The sequence below is a fragment of the Trifolium pratense genome, linkage group LG4 (genome assembly GCF_020283565.1).
Source record: "Trifolium pratense cultivar HEN17-A07 linkage group LG4, ARS_RC_1.1, whole genome shotgun sequence".
In the NCBI taxonomy this organism is placed as follows: Eukaryota; Viridiplantae; Streptophyta; class Magnoliopsida; order Fabales; family Fabaceae; genus Trifolium; species Trifolium pratense.
The window spans coordinates 43,055,556-43,081,052 of record NC_060062.1 but is presented as its reverse complement, the minus strand read 5'-3'; the positions used below and the strand labels follow the sequence as shown (position 1 = coordinate 43,081,052).

Here is a 25,497-nt window from a genome sequence, read left to right as displayed (position 1 = left end):
GCCATACCACCGAAGAAGATGCTAAGGGCCGGATTTTTAGGAACCCTTGCTTGGAGAAGAAGACTAGAAGCTCTATAAATAGTTCCATATTCTCATTTTGTAGAGGGATCGAATTCTGACTTATTAAACTCCCAGGGTTGTTGGGATTGAACTGAGTGTAATCACACCATTTGATCAATAATACAAACCCCCTCGTTTTTTACCAGAACATTTTGGCGCCCACCGTGGGGCTGCGGTAAAAACATTTGATCCCAGCCTACCACATCAAACTAGACAAAAATTAAACATCACCCGGTAAAACGATTCCCAGGCCTCAAAGTTTCATCTTGTTCATCGACACAACAACAATGTCTTGTCATACAAAGCAGCAGTGATTATCTCCCAACGTCGCGAGAAAAAATTGATTCGGAAAAGTTTGAAAGGGAGACACGTACGGGGCAATTAGGAAGGGAGCAATTTTTGATATATGGCGAGAACAGGTAGCCTTGGTTTGTTTCGCAGTATCCATTACCATCGAAATCACCAATGGAGAAGAACTCCTGGAGAATCTCAATCCATCGTGTCGTCGCCAAACGAGTTCGTTCTAGTTACCAACCACGCCATATCGTCGCGGTTTGATTTATGAAGGATTTGTCGCCACCATCGGATTCATAAAAGAACTGTCCTCGCCGCTGATAGATTCGTGTAGGAACCACTGTGTCGTCACCAGGTCTATGAGGAAACCGGTCTAGTGACCAGGCTTGGAAAGAACGATGAAGAACAACAATCTACTTAGAATCTACTCTGTTCATAATCCTCAGGAAAGTATTCTAAAAACATGTTTTAACTGTGAAACTTTCCTACAATTTATTATTTTGATTTATTTAGCAGTGGCATTCATGCCGTATTACATCAAAACGTAACACCACAAGACTAATGAAAAACCCATGGTTAATAACATGTGGATTGATCAAGTTGGTGTTAATGGCCGCATAATAATGATAGGAAGTGGGATTTTCATTGTCACAAATACATTAAAACATATGAAATATAGTAGTGCTAGTGTATATGCCTGTTTCGTGTTTGCTAAAATGTAGACAGGCCACATAGCAAGAATTATACATTGTTGTTAAGGAAAATAACACAGTTCGAGGACGTTTGATCCAATGAAGCCATCAAACTCTAATTTGGATTGGATTATCAATTACAAATTCACACATGGAAGGAAAATCAACAGTTCTGTCATTCAGAGGGAGACTAATGAATAAAATTATAGCACCAAGTTAGAAATATGGCCAGGCTTTGGAAATAACAGGGAGAGTATGCAGCGTTTTGATATCTCAAAGTCTGATGTTGTCGCAAGCTCTATCTCGTTCATTGTCACACGCTCACAGCATATCAACCGGTCTCGGTCATCATCCAATGGCGTAGATCCGATGAGCTAATCAGCTCGCACACTGCTTCAAGCGACAATCGTTCGTAAAACCGCTGTTTTGGTCCTTCACGATGGAAATGATTCATCGCCCCAACAGAGGTGATAATAAAACACGAGTAATTGGTCATTGGTACCACTCGGCGAGATACAAGTCGCCAATTAACATTCCAATTGAAGCATGTTCCGTGATGACCACCGCAATGGAACTCAGTCACGCCGCGCCAAAACAGGCGACTCCCGATCCAGGTGTTAACGTTCTTTTCCTCTAACTTACCATTTAATCATATAGTTCTCGCTCTCTCTATTGTGATAATATATTATTTGTGCATATATACGTTATCGGTTTTATTAACATGGTTAATTTATAGTTCATGAATCACATTCTATCGCCATCTATAATAATAATAATAATAATAATAATAATAATAATAATAATAATCTCATCAATGAGTAAAAGAAAAGAACATCGGTACTTATGTATTTCAAGGTTAATAATCACTAGAATGAGACTTGTTTTTCTTTGGGTGTGCCACTTTACAAGATCTAAATTCAAGAATCGCTGTTCTGTTTGGTTCAAAACTGTTTGTGCTTATTTGATATGTGATATCTTTAATCCTGCTATAAATTATTCTAGCACACGATAAAATATTTTGTGTGATTGTATGAACTAACTTTCTTAAGACCTCATGTAAACATTTCAAACATGAAAGAACTTTTGCATGAAAGAACTTCAACTCTGATAAGTAAGTCAACACTTTAAATTAAAATGACCAAGACAAATATAACCAACAGAGAAAGTATAAAAATTTTCATATGTTTCTACATTTTTTCGGTTAAGAACTAAATCAGTATTCTTCTTACAAAGTATTTTGCTTTTTACTTATAACTAACATGAATATGCTTTCTCTACGTATCACATTTTTATCTGTTTCGTTTATCGATTAATTAAAATCAATCATACATGCAAAACTAATGGAGTATATGAGACTTATTATTAACCGACATGTTTTTAGTGCAGATACTTGAAGCACTTGCTATAATGTCACCTTCTTTGAAATTTATTCTTTTGAAATCTTGATTAGGAAATTTAGTTTATTCATCTATGATTTCTATTTTGATTCATTGATGTTAATCATAGTGCAGGACAACGAACAAATGTGGAAAATTAACATGAAAATTCAATAATTATCACTCGGCGAGATAGAAGCCGCCAACTAATATTTCAGGTTGAAGCATATTCCGCGATGACTACCGCAATGGAACTCAGTCTCGCCACGCCAAAACATAATTGTTTTTTCTTGCTAGGCGAGGAGCGCCGCGACAAACCGCCCATGGCGGTATCATTTTCGTTTGTTTTATTTTTCATATATTATTATCGTTGAACCTCTAATGTATCAAAGCTTATTTGCAGTAATCATGATTAAGCTGCGGGCTCTGAACAAAAAATTATTCAAGATCAACTCATATGAAAGCTCTGAAGAAATTAAATCAAGGTTGAAAGGCCCTGGCGTCACCCGTAGGGGACGTCAAAAACAGAAATTAAATCAAGGTTGAAAGGCCCTGGCGTTACCTGTAAACCTTACGAGTAGGGTACGTCAAAAATAGAAAATAAACCAAGGTTGAAAGGCCCTGGCGTTACCTACGAGTTGGGTACGTCAGAAAAAAAAAAAAAATTAACAAGGGTTACAGTTCCTTGGCGTCACCTACGAGTTGGGTACGTCAGAAAAAAAAAAAAATTATTAAACAAGGGTTACAGTTCCTTGGCGTCACCTACGAGTTGGGTACGTCAGAAAAAAAAAAAATTATTAAACAAGGGTTACAGTGCCTTGGCGTTACCTGTAAGTCTTACGAGTTGGGTACGTCAGAAAAAAATTTTATTAAACAAGGGTTACAGTGCCTTGGCGTCACCTACGAGTTGGGTACGTCAGAAAAAAAAATTTATTAAACAAGGGTTACAGTGCCTTGGCGTCACCTACGAGTTGGGTACGTCAGAAAAAAATATTATTAAACAAGGGTTACAGTGCCTTGGCGTCACCTACGAGTTGGGTACGTCAGAAAAAGAAAAAATTAAACAAGGTTGCAAGGCCTTGGCGTTACCTGTAAGTCTTACGAGTTGGGTACGTCAGAAAAAGAAAAAATTAAACAAGGTTGCAAGGCCTTGGCGTTACCTGTAAGTCTTACGAGTTGGGTACGTCAGAAAAAGAAAAATTAAACAAGGTTGCAAGGCCTTGGCGTTACCTGTAAGTCTTACGAGTTGGGTACGTCAGAAAAAGAAAAATTAAACAAGGTTGCAAGGCCTTGGCGTTACCTGTAAGTCTTACGAGTTGAGTGCGTCAGAAAAAGATACAGCAAAGAAAGGCGAGATTATCAACACCGCCAGAAGAAGCTTACACACAACCAAAGCAAGGCGATTCACCATAACGTCAAGTCATATGATTCTAAAAGCAAGAAGGACACAACCAGATCGCTCGTCATGCAGCGAAACAAGGCGACATATCGCCATACTAGTTACAATCGCCAAAAAGGCATCAGGTATAAAGTTATTCATAAATGATATATAATTATATTTAAAGTGCTAAAGACATTGCAGGTGCAAAGTTAAAAATTTCAAAGGCGAGATTATTTTCAACACCAAACACAAAGTACAGTGGAAGGGCGACTCCGAGCAGCGCCAATTCTTTCTAAATCTCCAAAGAAACAATAGTTACAAAATAAGGCGTGCAAGCCTGGCAGTACGAAAATCAACTACAAGTGGCGAGACAGATTACGCCAGAATACTTACAATCCTCAAATATAGAGTGTCAAAGAAAATAAGAAACTCATGTTGAGTAGAAGAAGCAGAAGTATAGACTAACAAAGTTACTAGCCACAAAGTTTCAATTCGTTTCCAAGAAGGAAAGGCGATCCGCGAAAGAAGAACAGGCGAGATTGGTGACAACGCTGGCTCGAAAATACAAATACGATGGAAAAGAAGGAAGGGCGACTTGCCAACTTGCTCAAAGTCGCCAAGAAACAATGACAACAATATTCAAAGCCACAAATGGCGTGCATCAAGATATTCAAAAGTCATAGAAGGACGTACAAATTATCTAAGAAATATAAACAACAAAAGGAAGGACAAGGCGACAAGCAAACAAAGAGTATGAGTCAGCAACAAATAGGCGACATAGAACCACGCCGAGACATAATAATTGCCAAGTTACTTCATTCAAAAGCACTTCGCCTTCTTGAAGCCTCGTGCTTGGGGGGCTGTGGACTGGGCAATGGGCTTAAGTGAATATCCGGTGAGCCCAATTAAAGTAAAAAGGACGATAAGCCCAAAATCAAGTAAACCCTAAAATACCCAATAGGCGATTAGAGCTAGGGCGTGACCTGCATCTCTAGGGCAACGCCAAAAAGGGTGGACTCTGTGTTACTGAAAAAATCTTCTCCTTCCTTGTATCAACCGCTACCTTGAGAAGAAAGAAATAAACTTCTCGCAACTGCCATAGCTTGGAGACCAAGGTTCTCATCCCTATTTTCACGCCATACCACCGAAGAAGATGCTAAGGGCCGGATTTTTAGGAACCCTTGCTTGGAGAAGAAGACTAGAAGCTCTATAAATAGTTCCATATTCTCATTTTGTAGAGGGATCGAATTCTGACTTATTAAACTCCCAGGGTTGTTGGGATTGAACTGAGTGTAATCACACCATTTGATCAATAATACAAACCCCCTCGTTTTTTACCAGAACACTCACGTATCTTCCCGTTGGACCAATATGCGGTTTTTTTAACGTTATGGAACAAAAAAAAATGGAAAAGATCATCTTCGATAATGTAACAGCATGCAAGTCACCAAATCCAACGATACTGAAAGAGATCACAACCCAGTACATAGAAGTTGAGTATCTTTGGATTAACCCCAACTTTAGGAAATTTGTATCGGCTAGAAAAAACCAAGTGCACTTAGGATTTGAATGTAATGTGGCTATAAAATAGATTATGCACCCACCATAATGACAAATAAACAAGCAAACATATTAACAAAAATAAACATTCCAATTATCAGTCTAACTCATCTTCATCAAAATATAAGCAAATTATTGGAGGTAATCATAAGTTTCTACCCACCAAAATATAGCTAAAGAAAGATGAGTTTATGTTCATAAATTGTTGAAATTACAAAAGCAAGACAATCTTTACCAAGCGAACAATAACCAAGTTTATATTTTCATTCTCCTCAAGCCTACACTCAAAATCAACATATTTATCATCATTAGCCACAAAGATAAATAAAAAAAAACCAAGAATATATGATTTTTTAGTGATCGAAAAACAATTTCACAGCTTACTCGGTTAAACAATCACTGATTATGTAGCGTAGATAAGACGATGTTAGGAAAACCCTGTGAATATCCGATAGGTTGTGCTACTTGGAGGGTATTGCATCCCAACCACCTCAAAAGGAGCGATCAAAATCACACGCAAAATAAATGTTTTAACATGGTTGGTAATAATTCTCTTCGGAATATCACGACGGAAAAAGTTCTTTTGTCAATGTAAGCGACAAAAAACGATAAAAACAAATCCACTACAAAAAATAGATTAACAATAGTGTTTGCTAAAATAAAATACAATGGTTGTGATGCCATAAATATCCCTGGTACAATTGAAACAGAGCAAATATAAAACGATAGAACAACGAGAAAATGTTGCCACATCCTGCAAAGTCAACAAATTTAGTTAATAGTTTTCATTGACAGATGATAAAAATGAAAATCTAACATAAAATGGCAAAAATAATTTTGATAGACGTGACATAAGAATACCATGATCTTCTGATGGTTCTAAATTTGATAGATACACTAACTTCAAATTAGCAGAAACCTCATCTCGAAGTTAAGTTGGTAAATTATGTCGTCGACAAAAACTTAACACACGACGTTGACGTGCTCTCTGAAAATGATTGATCATAGAGTAAAAACGTTAGATAATCTATTTCCAAAACATTAAATTACTATAAATTAACTTGAAAAATAGGATACTCACGTATCTTCCCGTTGGACCAATATCGGGGGCTACTAAATTACCGATACTTGTGGCCACATATGCGGTTTTTTTAACGTTATGGAACAAAAAAAAAATGGAAAAGATCATCTTCGATAATGTAACAGCATGCAAGTCACCAAATCCAACGATACTAAAAGAGGTCACAGCCCAGTACATAGAAGTTGAGTATCTTTGGATTAACCCCAACTTTAGGAAATTTGTATCGGCTAGAAAAAACCAAGTGCCCTTAGGATTTGTATGTAATGTGGCTATAAAATAGATCATGCACCCACCATAATGGCAAATAAACAAGCAAACATATTAACAAAAATAAACATTCCAATTATCAGTCTAACTCATCTTCATCAAAATATAAGCAAATTATTGGAGTTAATCATAAGTTTCTACCCACCAAAATATAGCTAAAGAAAGATGAGTTTATGTTCATAAACTGTTGAAATTACAAAAGCAAGACAATCTTTACCAAGCGAACAATAACCAAGTTTATATTTTCATTTTCCTCAAGCCTACACTCAAAATCAACATATTTATCATCATTAGCCACAAAGATAAATAAATAAAAAACCAAGAATATATGATTTTTTAGTGAAAAACAATTTCACAGCTTACTCGGTTAAACAATCACTGATTATGTAGTGTAGATAAGACGATGTTAGGAAAGCCCTGTGAATATCCGATAGGTTGTGCTACTAGGAGGGTATTGCATCCCAACTACCTCAAAAGGAGAGATCAAAATCACACGCAAAATAAATGTTTTAACATGGTTGATAATAATTCTCTTCGGAATATCACGACGGAAAAAGTTTTTTTGTCAATGTAAGCGACAAAAAACGATAAAAATAAATCCACTACAAAAAATAGATTAACAATAGTGTTTGCTAAAATAAAATACAATGGTTGTGATGCCATAAATATCCCTTGTACAATTGAAACAGAGCAAATATAAAACGATAGAACGACGAGAAAATGTTGCCATATCCTGCAAAGTCAACAAATTTAGTTAATAGTTTTCATTGACAGACGATAAAAATGAAAATATAATAAAATAGCAAAAAGAATTTTGATAGACGTGACATAAGAATAGCATGATCTTCTGATGGTTCTAAATTTGATAGATACACTAACTTCAAATTAGCAGAAACTTCATCTTGAAGTTAAGTAGGTAAATTATGTCGTCGACAAAAACTTAACACACGACGTTGACATGCTCTCTGAAAATGATTGATCATAGAGTAAAAACGTTAGATAATCTATTTCCAAAACATTAAATTACTATAAATTAACTTGAAAAATAGGATACTCGTGTATCTTCCCGTTGGACCAATATCGGGGGCTACTAAATTACCGATACTTGTGGCCACATATGCGATTTTTTTAACGGTATGGAACAAAAAATATATTGAAAAGATCATCTTCGATAATGTTACAGCATGCAAGTCACCAAATCCAACGATGCTGAAAGAGGTCACAGCCCAATACATAGAAGTTGAGTATCTTTCGATTAACCCCAACTCTAGGAAATTTGTATCGGCTAGAAAAAACCAAGTGCCCTTAGGATTTGCATGTAATGTGGCTATAAAATAGATCATGCACCCACCATAATGACAAATAAACAAGCAAACATATTAACAAAAATAAACATTCCAATTATCAGTCTAACTCATCTTCATCAAAATATAAGCAAATTATTGGAGGTAATCATAAGTTTCTACCCACCAAAATATAGCTAAAGAAAGATGAGTTTATGTTCATAAACTGTTGAAATTACAAAAGCAAGACAATCTTTACCAAGCGAACAATAACAAAGTTTATATTTTCATTCTCCTCAAGCCTACACTCAAAATCAACATATTTATCATCATTAGCCACAAAGATAAATAAAAAAAACCAAGAATATATGATTTTTTAGTGAAAAACAATTTCACAGCTTACTCGGTTAAACAATCATTGATTATGTAGCGTAGATAAGACGAAGAAAGGAAAGCCCTGTGAATATCTGATAGGTTGTGCTACTAGGAGGGTATTGCATCCCAACCATCTCAAAAGGAGCGATCAAAATCACATGCAAAATAAATGTTTTTACATGGTTGATAATAATTCTCTTCGGAATATCACGACGGCGAAAGTTCTTTTGTCAATGTAAGCGACAAAAAACGATAAAAACAAATCCACTACAAAAAATAGATTAACAATAGTGTTTGTTAAAATAAAATACAGTAGTTGTGATGCCATAAATATCCCTGGTACAATTGAAACAGAGCAAATATAAAGTCATTTTAATATGAAGTCTCAGTTCATGAGATAGAGATTCATGGTTACAACATAACATTATTTTTTTGATATGCGAAATATTGGAAAGTTAGAAGAACCTGGTTGTCTTCTGGTTGTATAATGAAGCATTGTTTGGAAGTAACATACTGAACAACGGATTGAGATTCCCTGCAGTTAAAAACCACAAAGTAAGATATGGTTGACATTTTCTCTTTTGTTTGTAAAAAGTAATGAAGTTCAGGACCTCTTAAGTGCAGTTTGAATTTTATGGCCTCAATTGGTTTTTCTTCTTTCGGGTTCCAACTTTGTAGGTCTATGTTTTGGTTTGTAACTTTCACTTGTTGATCTATGATTCACATAAATGTAAGAATGATTTACGGTGCTTTTTAACGTGGTTTGGTTTAGTTAGGACAAACATTTCAATTTTTACTGAGTCATTTTTCCTCAATTTTTTCGGTTTCACAAATAGTTTCAAAATTAAACATATAGTAAAATCGAAGTTATGTTGTTAAATTAATCCTTTAATTTTTAGTAGATCAAATGTATGTTTGTCAACTATTAATGTATGTTATGAAGTCTTACATCGGTTGTGAGATGACGTGAATATGTGTTTATAAAGTATAGATAATCATCAACTTACAAGCCGATTTTGTATGTTAAGTTAGACTCAATTCTAAAAATATTAATAAATTGCGTTCTATTTAGTTTCACAATTTGTTTTAGTTAGTTTTGCTTATCATCATCCGATTTTACATTCTCCTTTTTTTTAGTTAGAAGTGAACCGAGTCGAATTCACATTACTTCTACTCAATAAAAATTAGTTCAACCCAAAATTCGACTCTAGTTCAATACAAAATTTTGTATTGCTCTAGTTCCAAGTTTAGAAACTATTCATCTCAATTGTTCTACATCTTTAACCTTTTATTTTTTAAAAAGGCAAATATTTAACTAAAATAAAAGTTATCCTAAACATAAGTTGTCGCTACAAAAAGAGTTAACTAACACATATTTAATCTAGTTTTATGCTATGTTTGGCATTAGATCTTTCTCACGTTTGGAAGCATATTTTATTGTGATAATATGAAGCTAATATGTTCACAAATCCTAACTCAACTAATAAAAATGTCAAAATTGCTAGGTCGGACGTCCTGACTATTCAAACACCAATCTCTTTGTATGTGAGTTTTTAATGACTTTGTCATTTCGTCTATATATTAAAAAGAACATATGAAACTAATATTTGGAACTTCACTCCAAAAGTGAGTTTTTTGGCTATTCATCAACCGTTAGCCAAAGAGACGATTAATCAAACTGTTTGTTTTTTTTTAACTACAAAAAGTATATTTTATATATCAAATTCTCAAAACGAGAACGAGAAAGAATACAAGTAGTACTAAACCCACTACTGGGTAGAAGTACATGTGCTACTCAACCAAAATGCAAACAAAAACCCAATAAAAAAAAAATCATAGGTTCTAAAATACAATAGCACCGTACCACCGAAATAAAGAACTAAACTTGTGATAGGAGTATATCATAATTCCTGCTGACATTTAGACAGCACCATATCATGTACGAGATACTGTATATATGGTTCCTCTTGTACTAGATACTGTATAGATTTGTAGTTGATTTTTCGAATTTCAATGTAAAATATAATTATATTTAAAAAAATATTAATAAATGTGTTTAAGAATTTAAAAAGGAATTTTTATTTAGAGATAAACTTTATCTTTAAAGTGGAATTTATAATTAAGGACCGTGTGAGTATTACTCTAGAGATTTCATGAATATGTGTGATTTTGTGATGAACCGTATCAATGTTTACACAGTAGCTAAATGCTAAATCTATTAGACGTCATAAACATCACATCATATATAAGTTTTTTCTTTACACACGCCCTCTAGAGTCTAGAGGTCTTAACAATGAAAAAAGATAAACGTGATATATGTTTAAGCTTAAGAATAAGAGAGTGATGTGATGCACATGGAGTGATAATTCAGAGTAAAGGCACTCCATCTAATTGTCCATGAAAACATAAAATTAAGGCAAACCTTTTTTGATAAATTGCTAGTGATTTCGATAAGAGATTCAACTGAATTCCATCGGAGTAACTAAAACTAGTTACTCTTAGATAAGGTTGAGAATATGTTTGGTCGAGTTGGATATTTAATTTAAGCTTAACTTTGATTTGTCAAAAAATTGAAAACTCAAGTTTGTTCTCTAGTTTGTCGTTAGCTTATTTTATAGGCTGCAAGCCTTACCTCTTGAAGTTTAATAGACCGATAAAATTAAACTCTAATTTGATATTTAATATGACATTTTAGCTAATTTAATTATGATGTTTGTTAATTTAGATCCATCTAAAAATATGAAAGTCTAAATTAATAAAATGCACATTTTCACTTTCGATAAAATATACTCTTTATTCAATTGTAAATCAATTTACTAAGGATAATTTTGTAAATTTAGTTTTTTTTTAAAAAAAAAACATTACCCAAGTGTTTTCTCTTCCTCAATTGCACCGAAACTAATTAATGCAAGTATTCTTTGTTTTGAAAACGATTAGCAATGGCAATAACACTCCTTGCACTATGAATGTTAATTATTAAGTTCCACTCTCTAATAATGGGTATATATGCTTCTCAATTTATAATCAGTCCTTGATGTCTGTAATTATTAAGTTCTTTTACGTGTAAAGGGATCAAAATTGAGAAGCTCTATTTGATATGTTTGGATTGTATTAAATTGTCTTTTTCGATTACCTAGGTTGTTTATGTAGATTTCGTATATTTATAATTAAGTGAGTGTAAATTAGTAAATAGATGCACAACATTTAATAAAATTTACATAACTGACCCTCAATTTTATAATGTAAAATAACTAAATTTCAAGGATTTTTTTGTCCAAAGTGAAAAGGTGCGCTTTGCTAATTTAGACCTTCATATATTTTTAGGTTGGTCTAAATTAGTAAATCCCTTTAATTATATATAACATCATATTTCAATTTTAGTTTATGATAAAATCTAAAGTCCATCGGAAAAAAAAATAAAGAAAATCAAAAGTGACTATGTTTTTGAAAAAGATCAAAATTTATGAAATTGTTCTCTTGCAAAAAATAGTACAAGAATGTATGTAATATATACTCTGTATAATACAAAGGAAAATCAAATACAAATGATATTTCTAGCATAGTAGCATTGTCACTTTTCTTATATATTTTTAAAGGGTGAAATTTTTAACCACTAAGCTAGTTGATAAAAACAAATCATGATAAATCAAAAAATGTATAAAAAAGGTTAAAATATATATATATATATATATATATATATATATATATATATATATATATAAGAAAATGTTCAGTAAAAAAAATAAAAATACATTCCCTAAAAAAACAAAAGTACAAAAAAATCCCGATAAAACCGGCCGATGAAATCCGATTTTTAAAACAATGCCCCAATATATAACCTATAATCAATATAAAAAACGCTGCTTCAGAATTGTTGCAATATATTGGCAACGACCTCATAATGGTTGGTGGAAATGCAACGTTGATGAGAGTTTTTTTTTTAGTTTCAGGATATACGAGTTAGGGTGTATCCATAATTCAAATGACATCTTTTGTTGTTGCAAATCTTACGATAGCGGAAGGTGAAGTCAAGGCTATTCGTGTAGCCACTTCTAGAGGGTGGTCCAAGATTATGTTTGAAAGTGATTCTATTATCAAAGTTGAATTCTATTATTTTATCCATTATTTATTTATTTATTTATTTTTAGCAACAAAATTTTATTAACAACCACTACATAAGACATTTTTATCCATTAATTTGTTGTTACAATTAATGTAATCTGAACTTTGAGATCAAGTTTACTAAGCGACAAACGAACATGTCAGCTCACACTTTAGTTAGGGCGCCGACCATTTCATGATCTAGTCGCATTTTCTTTAATTGTGTCCCTCGTTGTATTAATTTATTTATTGTTAATGAATTGAGTTGATTATATTTGTTTCAAAATATAAAAAAAAAAGTAAAATAAATAGAAAGTTTAATTCAAAATATACCACATCTTTCTAAGTTGTTAATTACAGATCATCACCCCACAGCAACCAGTCTTACCGATGATGTTCTTACTTTCTTTGCGCGGTAAAGTAAACAAAAAAAGCAATAACTAGGCTCCTTATTGCGAGCTATACAACTTCATTAGCGCTCCTATGAAGTGAAGTGGAGGGCCTTCTAGAAGGTTAAAATCACGATAAAACAAAAAAATGTATAAAAAAAAGGTTAATATATATATATATATATATATATATATATATAGAAATAAAATGTCCAGTAAAAAAAATAAAAATACATTCCCTAAAAAAACAAAAGTAGAAAAAAATCCCGATTCGACCGGCCGATCAAATCCCATTTTTAGAACAATCTGCATATACAGCACAACCTATAATCAACATAGAAAGCACGATAAACAAATAAACAAGAATTGAATTATCATCTGAAGAATTTGGAGCATGACTGGGTCCTGGACTCGGACAAGGGGGTGATGATAAACCACAAATAGTAGGGAGCTTCTGTATCTTTCTGGCCTCCATTGACAAATTGTTATCATCCTCTATAGTATCACAAATGCAACTGCAACTTGTAGCGTGTGCTGCAACAACTTGAAATGCAGAACAACAAGAATAATCTGGTTGTGAATATTTATCATCCAAAAAATACCGTTGACACTCTGCCTCCATGTAATTCATAATTGATTTACAATAATTTGCGTTTGCGTCTATCAGAAATGGCATCAACATAGCATTATTACTTTTGAAGATCAATGCAAGAACAAAAGCAGCGTAAGTTATTATGGAAACATTTGTCATCTTGCTAATTTCACTCTAATTTATCCCTAAACTAGAACACAAATTCTGATTGTTTTCGTTGGTGTGTATATATATATATATATATATATATATATATATATATATATACTTTTTGAGGAAGACTTTGCTGTTAAAGATATTTATATTAAATTAAATATTAATATCAATAATATCCAAATCTTTTCCGAAAAGCATGGAAATTAAACAGATTCACCATGATTAATCGGATTTATGAAATTATAACCCTAATTATAACTCTAAGGGGTAGAGCTGTCAAAGGGGCCGGTCCGAAGGGGCCCGATCAAATAAAGGGGCCGGCTCAGCCCGACCCGTTAACTTCATGGTCCGGTCCGCTTAACCCGACTCGATAAGCAAAAGCCTACATGGCTCGGCCCACTAATTTTCATAGTATTTTTTTTTTGAAAAAAAAAACATATTTTATTAAATTTATGTTATATTTTTCATCAAACAAACAAACAAACAAACAAACAAATTTATTAAATTTATGTTATATTTTATTAAATTTATGTTATATTTTCATTGTATTTATGTTATATTTTATTAAATTTATCTTCTTCTTTGTCCTCATCAAACAAACAAACAAATCTCTAACAAATAATCTCATTCTAATCCAATAAGTCTTTTTGTTATATTATTATTATTACTACCAAAAAAATATTTTAAGTTTTATATCTTTCATTCATCCATCGTAATTTAAGTAAAAAAAAAATAGAAAGAATATAAAATAAATACAATAAAAGGATGATAGACTTAAAATAACCATATTTCAAGTTTTATATCTTTCGTTGTAATTGCACAAAAAAAAAATATATAAAAAGATGATATGCTTAAAAATAAGAATAAAACAGATTATAGATATGAACAAAACACAAATAATAACAATAAAATAACAAAAATAATTAAAAAATAATTCAAATGACATCTTTTGTTGTTGCAAATCTTACGATAGCGGAAGGTGAAGTCAAGGCTATTCGTGTAGCCACTTCTAGAGGGTGGTCCAAGATTATGTTTGAAAGTGATTCTATTATCAAAGTTGAATTCTATTATTTTATCCATTATTTATTTATTTATTTATTTATTTTTGAAAGTGATTCTATTATCAAAGTTGAATTCTATTATTTTATCCATTATTTATTTATTTATTTATTTATTTTTTTAGCAACAAAATATTATTAACAACGACTACATAAGACATTTTTATCCATTAATTTGTTGTTACAATTAATGTAATCTGAACTTTGAGATCAAGTTTACTAAGCGACAAACGAACATGTCAGCTCACACTTTAGTTAGGGCGCTGACCATTCATGATCTAGTCGCATTTTCTTTAATTGTGTCCCTCGTTGTATTAATTTATTTATTGTTAATGAATTGAGTTGATTGTATTTGTTTCAAAATATAAAGAAAAAAAAAAGAAAAGTAAAATAAATAGAAAGTTTAATTCAAAATATACCACATCTTTCTAAATTGTTAATTACATATCATCACCCCACAACAACCAGTCTTACCGATGATATTCTTACTTTCTTTGCGCGGTAAAGTAAACAAAAAAAGCAATAACTAGGCTCCTTATTGCGAGCTATACGACTTCATTAGCGCTTCTATGAAGTGAAGTGGAGGGCCTTCTAGAAGGTTAAAATCACGATAAAACAAAAAAAATGTATAAAAAAAAGGTTAATATATATATATATATATATATATATATATATATATATATATATATATATATATATATATATATATATATAGAAATAAAATGTCCAATAAAAAAAAAAATACATTCCCTAAAAAAACAAAAGTAGAAAAAATATTCCAGATTCGACCGGCCGATCAAATCCCATTTTTAAAACAATCTACCCACATACAGCATAACCTATAATCAACATAGAAAGCACGATCAACAAATAAAAAAGAATTGAAGTATCATCTGAAGAATTTGGAGCATGACTGGGTCCTGGACTCGGACAAGGGGGTGATGATAAACCACAAATAGTAGGGAGCTTCTGTATCTTTCTGGCCTCCATTGACAAATTGTTATCATCCTCTATAGTATCACAAATGCAACTGCAACTTGTAGCGTGTGCTGCAACAGCTTGAAATGCAGAACAACAAGAATAATCTGGTTGTGAATATTTATCATCCAAAAAATACCGTTGACACTCTGCCTCCATGTAATTCATAATTGATTTACAATAATTTGCGTTTGCGTCTATCAGGAATGGCATCAACATAGCATTATTACTTTTGAAGATCAATGCAAGAACAAAAGCAGCGTAAGTTATTATGGAAACATTTGTCATCTTGCTAATTTCACTCTAATTTATCCCTAAACTAGAACACAAATTCTGATTGTTTTCGTTGGTGTATATATATATATATATATATATATATATATATATATATATATATATATATATATATATATATATATATATATATATATATATATATATATATATATATATATATACTTTTTGAGGAAGACTTTGTTGTTAAAGATATTTATATTAAATTAAATATTAATATCAATAATATCCAAATCTTTTCCGAAAAGCATGGAAATTAAACAGATTCACCATGATTAATCGGATTTATGAAATTATAACCCTATTTATAACTCTAAGGGGTAGAGCTGTCAAAGGGGCCGGCCCGAAGGGGCCCGGTCAAATAAAGGGGCCGGCTCAGCCCGACCCGTTAACTTCATGGTCCGGTCCGCTTAACCCGACTCGATAAGCAAAAGCCTACATGGCTCGGCCCACTAATTTTCATAGTATTTTTTTTTTGAAAAAAAAAACATATTTTATTAAATTTATGTTATATTTTTCATCAAACAAACAAACAAACAAACAAACAAACAAATTTATTAAATTTATGTTATATTTTCATAGTATTTATGTTATATTTTATTAAATTTATCTTCTTCTTTGTCCTCATCAAACAAACAAACAAATCTCTAACAAATAATCTCATTCTAATTAAATAAGTCTTTTTGTTATATTATTATTATTACTACCAAAAAAATATTTTAAGTTTTATATCTTTCATTCATCCATCGTAATTTAAGTAAAAAAAAAAATAGAAAGAATATAAAATAAATACAATAAAAGGATGATAGACTTAAAATAACCATATTTCAAGTTTTATATCTTTCGTTGTAATTGCACAAAAAAAAAATATATAAAAAGATGATATGCTTAAAAATAAGAATAAAACAGATTATAGATAGGAACAAAACACAAATAATAACAATAAAATAACAAAAATAATTAAAAAATAATTCAAATGACATCTTTTGTTGTTGCAAATCTTACGATAGCGGAAGGTGAAGTCAAGGCTATTCGTGTAGCCACTTCTAGAGGGTGGTCCAAGATTATGTTTGAAAGTGATTCTATTATCAAAGTTGAATTCTATTATTTTATCCATTATTTATTTATTTATTTATTTATTTTTGAAAGTGATTCTATTATCAAAGTTGAATTCTATTATTTTATCCATTATTTATTTATTTATTTATTTATTTTTTTTTAGCAACAAAATATTATTAACAACGACTACATAAGACATTTTTATCCATTAATTTGTTGTTACAATTAATGTAATCTGAACTTTGAGATCAAGTTTACTAAGCGACAAACGAACATGTCAGCTCACACTTTAGTTAGGGCGCCGACCATTCATGATCTAGTCGCATTTTCTTTAATTGTGTCCCTCGTTGTATTAATTTATTTATTGTTAATGAATTGAGTTGATTGTATTTGTTTCAAAATATAAAAAAAAAAAAAAAGAAAAGTAAAATAAATAGAAAGTTTAATTCAAAATATACCACATCTTTCTAAATTGTTAATTACATATCATCACCCCACAACAACCAGTCTTACCGATGATATTCTTACTTTCTTTGCGTGGTAAAGTAAACAAAAAAAGCAATAACTAGGCTCCTTATTGCGAGCTATACGACTTCATTAGCGCTTCTATGAAGTGAAGTGGAGGGCCTTCTAGAAGGTTAAAATCACGATAAAACAAAAAAATGTATAAAAAAAAGGTTAATATATATATATATATATATAGAAATAAAATGTCCAGTAAAAAAAAAATACATTCCCTAAAAAAACAAAAGTAGAAAAAAATCCCGATTCGACCGGCCGATCAAATCCCATCTTTAGAACAATCTGCATATACAGCACAACCTATAATCAACATAGAAAGCACGATAAACAAATAAACAAGAATTGAATTATCATCTGAAGAATTTGGAGCATGACTGGGTCCTGGACTCGGACAAGGGGGTGATGATAAACCACAAATAGTAGGGAGCTTCTGTATCTTTCTGGCCTCCATTGACAAATTGTTATCATCCTCTATAGTATCACAAATGCAACTGCAACTTGTAGCGTGTGCTGCAACAACTTGAAATGCAGAACAACAAGAATAATCTGGTTGTGAATATTTATCATCCAAAAAATACCGTTGACACTCTGCCTCCATGTAATTCATAATTGATTTACAATAATTTGCGTTTGCGTCTATCAGGAATGGCATCAACATAGCATTATTACTTTTGAAGATCAATGCAAGAACAAAAGCAGCGTAAGTTATTATGGAAACATTTGTCATCTTGCTAATTTCACTCTAATTTATCCCTAAACTAGAACACAAATTCTGATTGTTTTCGTTGGTGTATATATATATATATATATATACTTTTTGAGGAAGACTTTGCTGTTAAAGATATTTATATTAAATTAAATATTAATATCAATAATATCCAAATCTTTTCCGAAAAGCATGGAAATTAAACAGATTCACCATGATTAATCGGATTTATGAAATTATAACCCTAATTATAACTCTAAGGGGTAGAGTTGTCAAAGGGGCCGGCTCAGCCCGGCCCGTTAACTTCATGGCCCGGTCCGCTTAACCCGACCCGATAAACAAAAGCCTACATGGCCCGATGGGCCGGCCCACTAATTTTCATAGTATTTTTTTTTTTTGAAAAAAAAAACACATTTTACTAAATTTATGTTATATTTTAAAACTAAATCTTCAAGAAGGTAATTCGTATCCCTATATTTTCTCACATAATCTCCCAAACAACAATATCTTCCTCTTTGTCCTCATCAAACAAACAAACAAATCTCTAACAAATAATCTCATTCTAATCCAATAAGTTTTTTGTTATATTATTATTATTACTACCAAAAAAAATATTTTAAGTTTTATATCTTTCATTCATCCATTGTAATTTAAGTAAAAAAAAAAAATATATAGAAAGAATATAAAATAAATACAATAAAAAGATGATAGACTTAAAATAACCATATTTCAAGTTTTATATCATTCGTTGTAATTGCACAAAAAAAAATATATAAAAAGATGATATGCTTAAATATAGGAATAAAACATATCATAGATAGGAACAAAACACAAATAATAACAATAAAACAACAAAAATGAATTTATGCCTGATAAAACAGATTATAGATAAGAACAAAATTTAATCTAGTGTCCGAGGCTTACCAGAATCTCCGTGATGAAACATTAGAACTTATTATAGATTATAGACAACGTGGTTTTTTGTTATTTTTGTTTGCAAAATTCCATATAGCTTTGAAGAAATAAACATTGTTGTTAATTAATTTGGTATTGTATTTTTGTGGCTAGACATTCATGGATGCAAACCTGAACTGAGATGACTTAATTGACCTTATGACTGGAGAGCATTTGTTACTACAGATCCAGCAGTAAATACATGACTATTTATTCATATTTTGATTTCGAAACTAATAATCTGAATTGGTAATTCTTGTCGTTATGTAGGCAGGTAACAACCATTTTCCCAGATTTATATGGAATATAGTCATGGAGGAGGAATGTGAATCCTCGGTTACGGCAGCGGCACGAGTTGCTCAATCCTACCGGAGACTCAACTTCAGTTGCACCTATGAAAGAATTCAGGCACGCGCACAACCTATTCACACACCACAACATCAACAACTAGAACTTTTGGGGTGTGATGCGAATGGTAGACCGCTAACACACACCAAGTGATTTAGGTTCATATAGCTTACTTCAACTGTTTGATGCACTACATCAACGATGTTAATCCATAAATTGATTTTTGATTATTCTTCTATACTTTAAAATAAATTGTGGGACATTGTTGTATATTAATCTAAGTAATTTATTTTAAAGTTATTTAATATTATTTAATTATAAAAAAATTATTTTATATATAGTTTTAAAATAATTAATATTATTAATTGTTTGTTAAACATGTTTTAATTACTTGGTCAAAGGGCACATTACTTACACCAAATCAGCCCTAATTATTAGGCTATATAGTTTTAGAATGTAACCGAGTAATCAATATGGATGAGTCTTAGGTTTTGGAAAGAGAGATATTCACGTTTTCAACATATGGTTAATGGCTTCTCTCTTCTTGCTTTTGATATGTGACATATAAAATATAGAAATTATTTTTCTCTTTCTCATACATTGAGTTGTTATCTTGTTCGGTTACATCACCGTGTCTATTAATTTCGTGTTATTATGTCATCTCGGATATGATTGATATTCAGGAAGAATTTGTTGCATCCCGGGGGATTTGCGGGATTTGTGCTTATATAAATCCTTAAGAATAGTACGATCATCTCAGTTATTGTTCCTTTTTCATGGTTTACTATTCTCATATCATCCCTATTTGTGACTCGATGGTTGTTTACTACTCGGTAGTGCCGACATCAATTAACACAATTACAAGATAAGTTCTATGATCTCTATTTTATTTTAATTTCCGTTAATGCTTATTAAATTATTTAAATTTATATGTTGTTTATTATTAGGAGTAAGTCCAATATTTGTGCCTGTGGACTAAGCTGTTGAGACGGGGGAAAAAGAGAGAGGGAATCAGTATTATGAGATGTGATATGATGTGAGAGATGTATGATGACACTTACTGGAGCAGCAAAATCTAACCCTTGATCTAACATGTCCATTATGGACAACTTTAAGGGTCTGTTTGGTTCAACAGAAAGGAGGGGAGGGGAGATATTTTAATAGATGGGAGGGGAAGGAAGGGAAGGGGAGGAGAGGAGAGGGATAAATTTTAATTAAATATATGTTTGGTTCACAAGGGGAGGGGAGAGATTTTAAAACTAATTTATCTTTCTACCATGATTCATCTAATCAAATTAAATATTTTTTAAAAAAATTCATTTAAAATATTTTTTAAAAATATATTCGCATAAACATATATTGTAATTTAACAAAATATATCAACAATCCTATAAAAAGTTTAATTAGAATTAGGACAAGTTGTTTTAGACTATGTTGCCCAGGAATAAAAAAACTAACGTAACAAAACAATAGAAGAAAGTTTAATTAATTATGATTAGGACAAGTTGTTTTAGAACAAAGTTTAATTGGTACGATATAGAACTTTTGCTGGATAACGTACCAGTATGTAAAAGAAGGACAGTTTTGGAATTATAATATAAAATTGAGGATAATTTTGTGAATCTAATAAAAATAGAAACATCTTTCATCCCCTACACTCCAAATCCCCCCAAATTGGGGGAGCAAAAACCGGTTCTTGGAGGGATTTTGCTCCCCTCCTATCCCCTTCTAAAAATTGAACCAAACACAAATACTTAAAAATATCTCCTCCCCTGCATTTACCATGAACCAAACACACTCTAACACTTTCGTGCATGGTGTCATTTTGGAGTGTTTAGATGTCCACGATATATTTCCTTGGCTTAAATGCAGTTTTACCCCCCTTATTTTGAAAAATGCGGAATTTTACCCCCCTATTTTAAAATGCGGAATTTTACCCCCTTATTTTATAATTTGTTGGATTTTGCCCCCCACCAAAATTTTGCACAAAATCTGCTTCTGAGCCTCAAGTTCAAAGCTTCGCACATAACTCAATTTGGATCAATAATTCACCAACTGGTACCGAAACGACCGCAATCGAGTTAGTTTTCCACAGAATCAAACTCCACTAAATTTGGAGTTACAGAGAGAGATTAATTACCGTTTTAGTGAAGGTCTATTCAAATTAATTATCGTATGAAACTACTACTGGTATTTTCGTCATTCCTCTCACCCTGTAGCTCATTTTTTAATACTATTTACATGTATGGAAATCTAACGAAATTAACCTTGTTGGCATTTCAATTTCGTCAAATTTGGAGTTACGATGTGTTCGGTAGACGATGTTGAATTTGAAGATCACAAGTAGATTTCTGCAGAATTAGTAATTGGACAGACCTTCACTAAAACGGTAATTAATATCTCTCTGTAACTCCAAATTTAGTGGGATTTGATTCTGTGGAAAGCTAACTCGATTACGGTCATTTCGGTAGGCGTTTGGTGAATTATGGATCCAAATTGAGTTGTATGCGATGCTTTGAAGATGTGACTCGAAAGCAGATTTTTTGCAGAATTTTGGGGGACATACCTTCACTAAAACGGTAATTAATCTCTCTTTGTAACTCCAAATTCAGTGGGGTTTGATTATGTGGAAAGATAACTCGATTACGGTCATTTCGATATCCTTTTGGTGAATTATTGATCAAAATTGAGTTGTGTGCGAAGCTTTAAAATTGTGACTCAAAAGCAGAATTTTAGGGGGGGCAAAATCCAAAAAATTATAAAACAGGAGGGTAAAAGTTCGCGTTTTAAAACAGGGGGTAAAATTCTGATTTAATCAAAATAGGGGGGGGGGCAAAACTGCATTTAAGCCTATTTCCTTTTAGTATGGATTACAACTTTATGGTAATAACTTATGGAAAATGTTAAACAGTGACAATAGTTAAACATATAGATAAAAAAAATTCTGTTTTAAAACTTGTGCATTCAATAAATTGATATAATTGTTTTAAATATATGTCCGAACATAAAAATAAGGTGAATCATTTATTAGATATCTTATATATATATATATATATATATATATATATATATATATATATATATATATATATATGGGGTTTTCTAACTTAGACCCTAGTTAGGTCTAAGTTAGCAAGGTGCACCTTTTGAGTTGGACAAAAATACCCTTTTTTTTTTTTTTGAAACAATAGAGCAACTGGGGTATGTATGTAATTTGCATCATAAAAATACCCTTTTTTTTTTTGAAACAATAGAACAACTATTACATTTTTTAAATTTCTTCCAAATTTCGACCTCATTTTATGTGCGAATCGAACGCCGATTTCAAAAACTAATACCGGAAACCTTTGTAAAATTGAAAAACGATCAAAATCCATATAAGGAACGTCGAGTTTCGTTGAGTATTGAGGGAGATCGAACCGGGTCAAAAACCGGGTCGCACGACCCGTTTCTGCATAAAACGGGTGGGAGGGACGATGAACAGTGCGCGTCGCCCACGCCCACTCTCACCGGCGGCGCGTGGGGGCGCGTGCGGCCTCAGGGAGGCTCTATTTTTTTTTTATTTTTTCATAATAAAATAGTAGATAATATTCTGGAAATTTTGGTATATTGTATGAAATTTTTGGAGACCCGAAACTATTTTTAGTTAATTAAATGAGTAAAAAGGTAATTAAAAATATTATAATTCCATAAAAAATTTCCAAAATTTTATGTAAAGTACTATGAATTATTTAGAACCCTCTTGTGTACCTCACTCTCCCTAGTTCAAGTCATGAAATTATTTTCACAAATTCCGCTGATTATTTAAAACCATTTAACAAATAATAATAATAATTTCATAGATTTGTACTCTGAAACCAATTGTTTTTTTATTTGTTTCTAATAAAATATTAGATAATATTCTGGAACTTTTGGTATATTTTATGAAATTTTTTGAGACCTGAAACTATTTTTCGTTAATTAAATGAAATAAAACGGTAATTAAAAACTATTGTTTGCTTCTGAAACCATTTAGCTGGAAGAATGGTTTCATAGAGTTATACTGTGAAACCATTCTAGCAGTAAAATGGTTTCATAAGCAAACAATTAAAAATCAACTCCCCTGAAACCATTCTATCAGTGAAATGGTTTCAAAGTACAACGCTCTGAAACCATTGTACCAGCTAAATGGTTTCAGAATGGTTTCAGAAGCAAACAATTAAGAAATTACTCACTGAAACCATTCTACCAGTAAAATGGTTTCAGAGAGTTATACTGTGAAACCATTCTACCAGCTAAATGGTTTCACAGTATTATATAAAGATAATTAAAGGTAGTGAAAAATTGAGTTTTTTTTTTGTGTCCAAATCAAACGAACCAAGTCTCTATTTGTAGACAAAAAAAAATTATGAATTTTGGTATAAAAATAAAAAAATAAAAAATTAATTTACAACGAAATAATTGAGTTTAAAGTATTAAATGAAAAAAAAAACACGCCAACCAACCAGCAGTTGACACGTGTCCTGCTTTTTTAAAATGAAATTTTCTCTCTCCAGGCGCAGATCTAGTGTGGTGCACGCGCTGGCTTATCATGGAGATGGATGATCTGGACTGTCTGATTGATCCGACAGCCATGATGAGATCATCTCTTGGCCGTTTGATGGAAATCAACGGTCTGTAACGGTGGTCCTGCGGTAGGCGCGCGACACTGGATCAGCGCCAATATGTTTTTTTTTTTTTTTTAAAAAAAAGAAAGGGTATTTTTATCCAACTCAAAAGGTGCACTTTGCTAATTTAGACCCAACTGGGTCTAAATTAGCAGCCCCTTTATATATATATATATATATATATATATATATATATATATATATATATATATAACTTCAATTTTGATGAATTGGTTGAATGATTATTCAATTGAGGGTTCTAATGACATATTTGTGTGTTTTGTTGTTTGTTTGTAGTTTATAATTTGGTTCGTATGCATCTTTATAATTTGGGGGTTCTAACTTCTAATAACATTATCCGTATGCATTGAGTAAATTAACCATTTAATTGTGTACTTGTGACTAGGAATTGATAGACCCATGTTTTTTATAAAATTGACATAAAATGATTCTTACATGTTATAAAATTTGTCGTTGGATTGAAAGTTTATATCATATAAATTATTTATGTTAAACTTTACAAAAATTTAAAATTGTTTGATATATTATTGAGACAAATCAAAATTAATGGTTTATGCATTTTTATTGAATATTGTTAATTTTAATTGGTTTCAATAACATATAAAACGATTTTTGTAAAATACCTAGATGATTAATCGTGTCAACAATTCCTTTTTTTTTGTTACATGTATCAACAAATCCTTTACTATTTCATATAGGTATTAATTACTTTCCTTCTTTAAATATAAAACCCTTATTTTAAAATCCTCAAAAAAATTTATTGCTAAAATAATCCTTTAAAATCTCAATTCAATACATCCCAAAATATTTGATTGTCTTATTTTTTCACAAAGAATATTTTGCTCTTAAATTTAAAATTCTATACAATATATATTACTAGTTTTTTCTCTAAATATAGTTCTTTGTCCAAAGAACTATATTTAAAGAAAAAACTAGTAATATATTTATTTTAAAAACTAATTTTTTCTCTAAATATAGTTCATATCAATATGTCGTGTCAATGAATTTTAAATTAGAACCCAAATTAAAATCCAAATTATTAGTCCTTAATATTTTTATACGGAAACGAACTAAACAGACAGTCATAATAAATCAGGAATTAATTTGGCTTTAGTATGAAAATATCATGAACAAGCATGACAATAAAACTCATACCCGTTTTGACGGGGAAAATTTGAGTTGACTAGGTTTGAGTTTTCCCCAATTTCAAAAGTTGGGTTTTGAGCGGGTAATTGGGACATTGATACCCACACTGAATCTGTCCTCGAACCCGCCCCGCTTATACTAAAATTATATTTTACCTA

General features: G+C 31.5%; 3 protein-coding genes across 3 annotated transcripts; all 3 read right to left on the bottom strand.

Annotated features, from left to right (window-relative positions):
• Positions 1-13,142: 13,142 nt before the first annotated feature.
• On the bottom strand, positions 13,143-13,610 carry LOC123922717. Its single transcript, XM_045975414.1, has one exon. The coding sequence runs from the start codon at positions 13,608-13,610 to the stop codon at positions 13,143-13,145; it is 468 nt and encodes a 155-aa protein (XP_045831370.1).
• Positions 13,611-15,484: 1,874 nt separating this feature from the next.
• LOC123922716 lies at positions 15,485-15,931 on the bottom strand. The gene has a single exon (XM_045975413.1). It carries the CDS (start codon positions 15,929-15,931, stop codon positions 15,485-15,487), a length of 447 nt encoding a protein of 148 aa, XP_045831369.1.
• A 1,846-nt stretch (positions 15,932-17,777) lies between these two features.
• Positions 17,778-18,245, bottom strand: LOC123922715. Its single transcript, XM_045975412.1, has one exon. The coding sequence runs from the start codon at positions 18,243-18,245 to the stop codon at positions 17,778-17,780; it is 468 nt and encodes a 155-aa protein (XP_045831368.1).
• Between the last annotated feature and the right edge of the window lie 7,252 nt (positions 18,246-25,497).

Excerpts from the sequence above, each read along its gene's own strand:
- LOC123922717 (XM_045975414.1), bottom strand. The coding sequence starts at position 13,610 with ATGACAAATGTTTCCATAATAACTTACGCTGCTTTTGTTCTTGCATTG.
- LOC123922716 (XM_045975413.1), bottom strand. The coding sequence starts at position 15,931 with ATGACAAATGTTTCCATAATAACTTACGCTGCTTTTGTTCTTGCATTG.
- LOC123922715 (XM_045975412.1), bottom strand. The coding sequence starts at position 18,245 with ATGACAAATGTTTCCATAATAACTTACGCTGCTTTTGTTCTTGCATTG.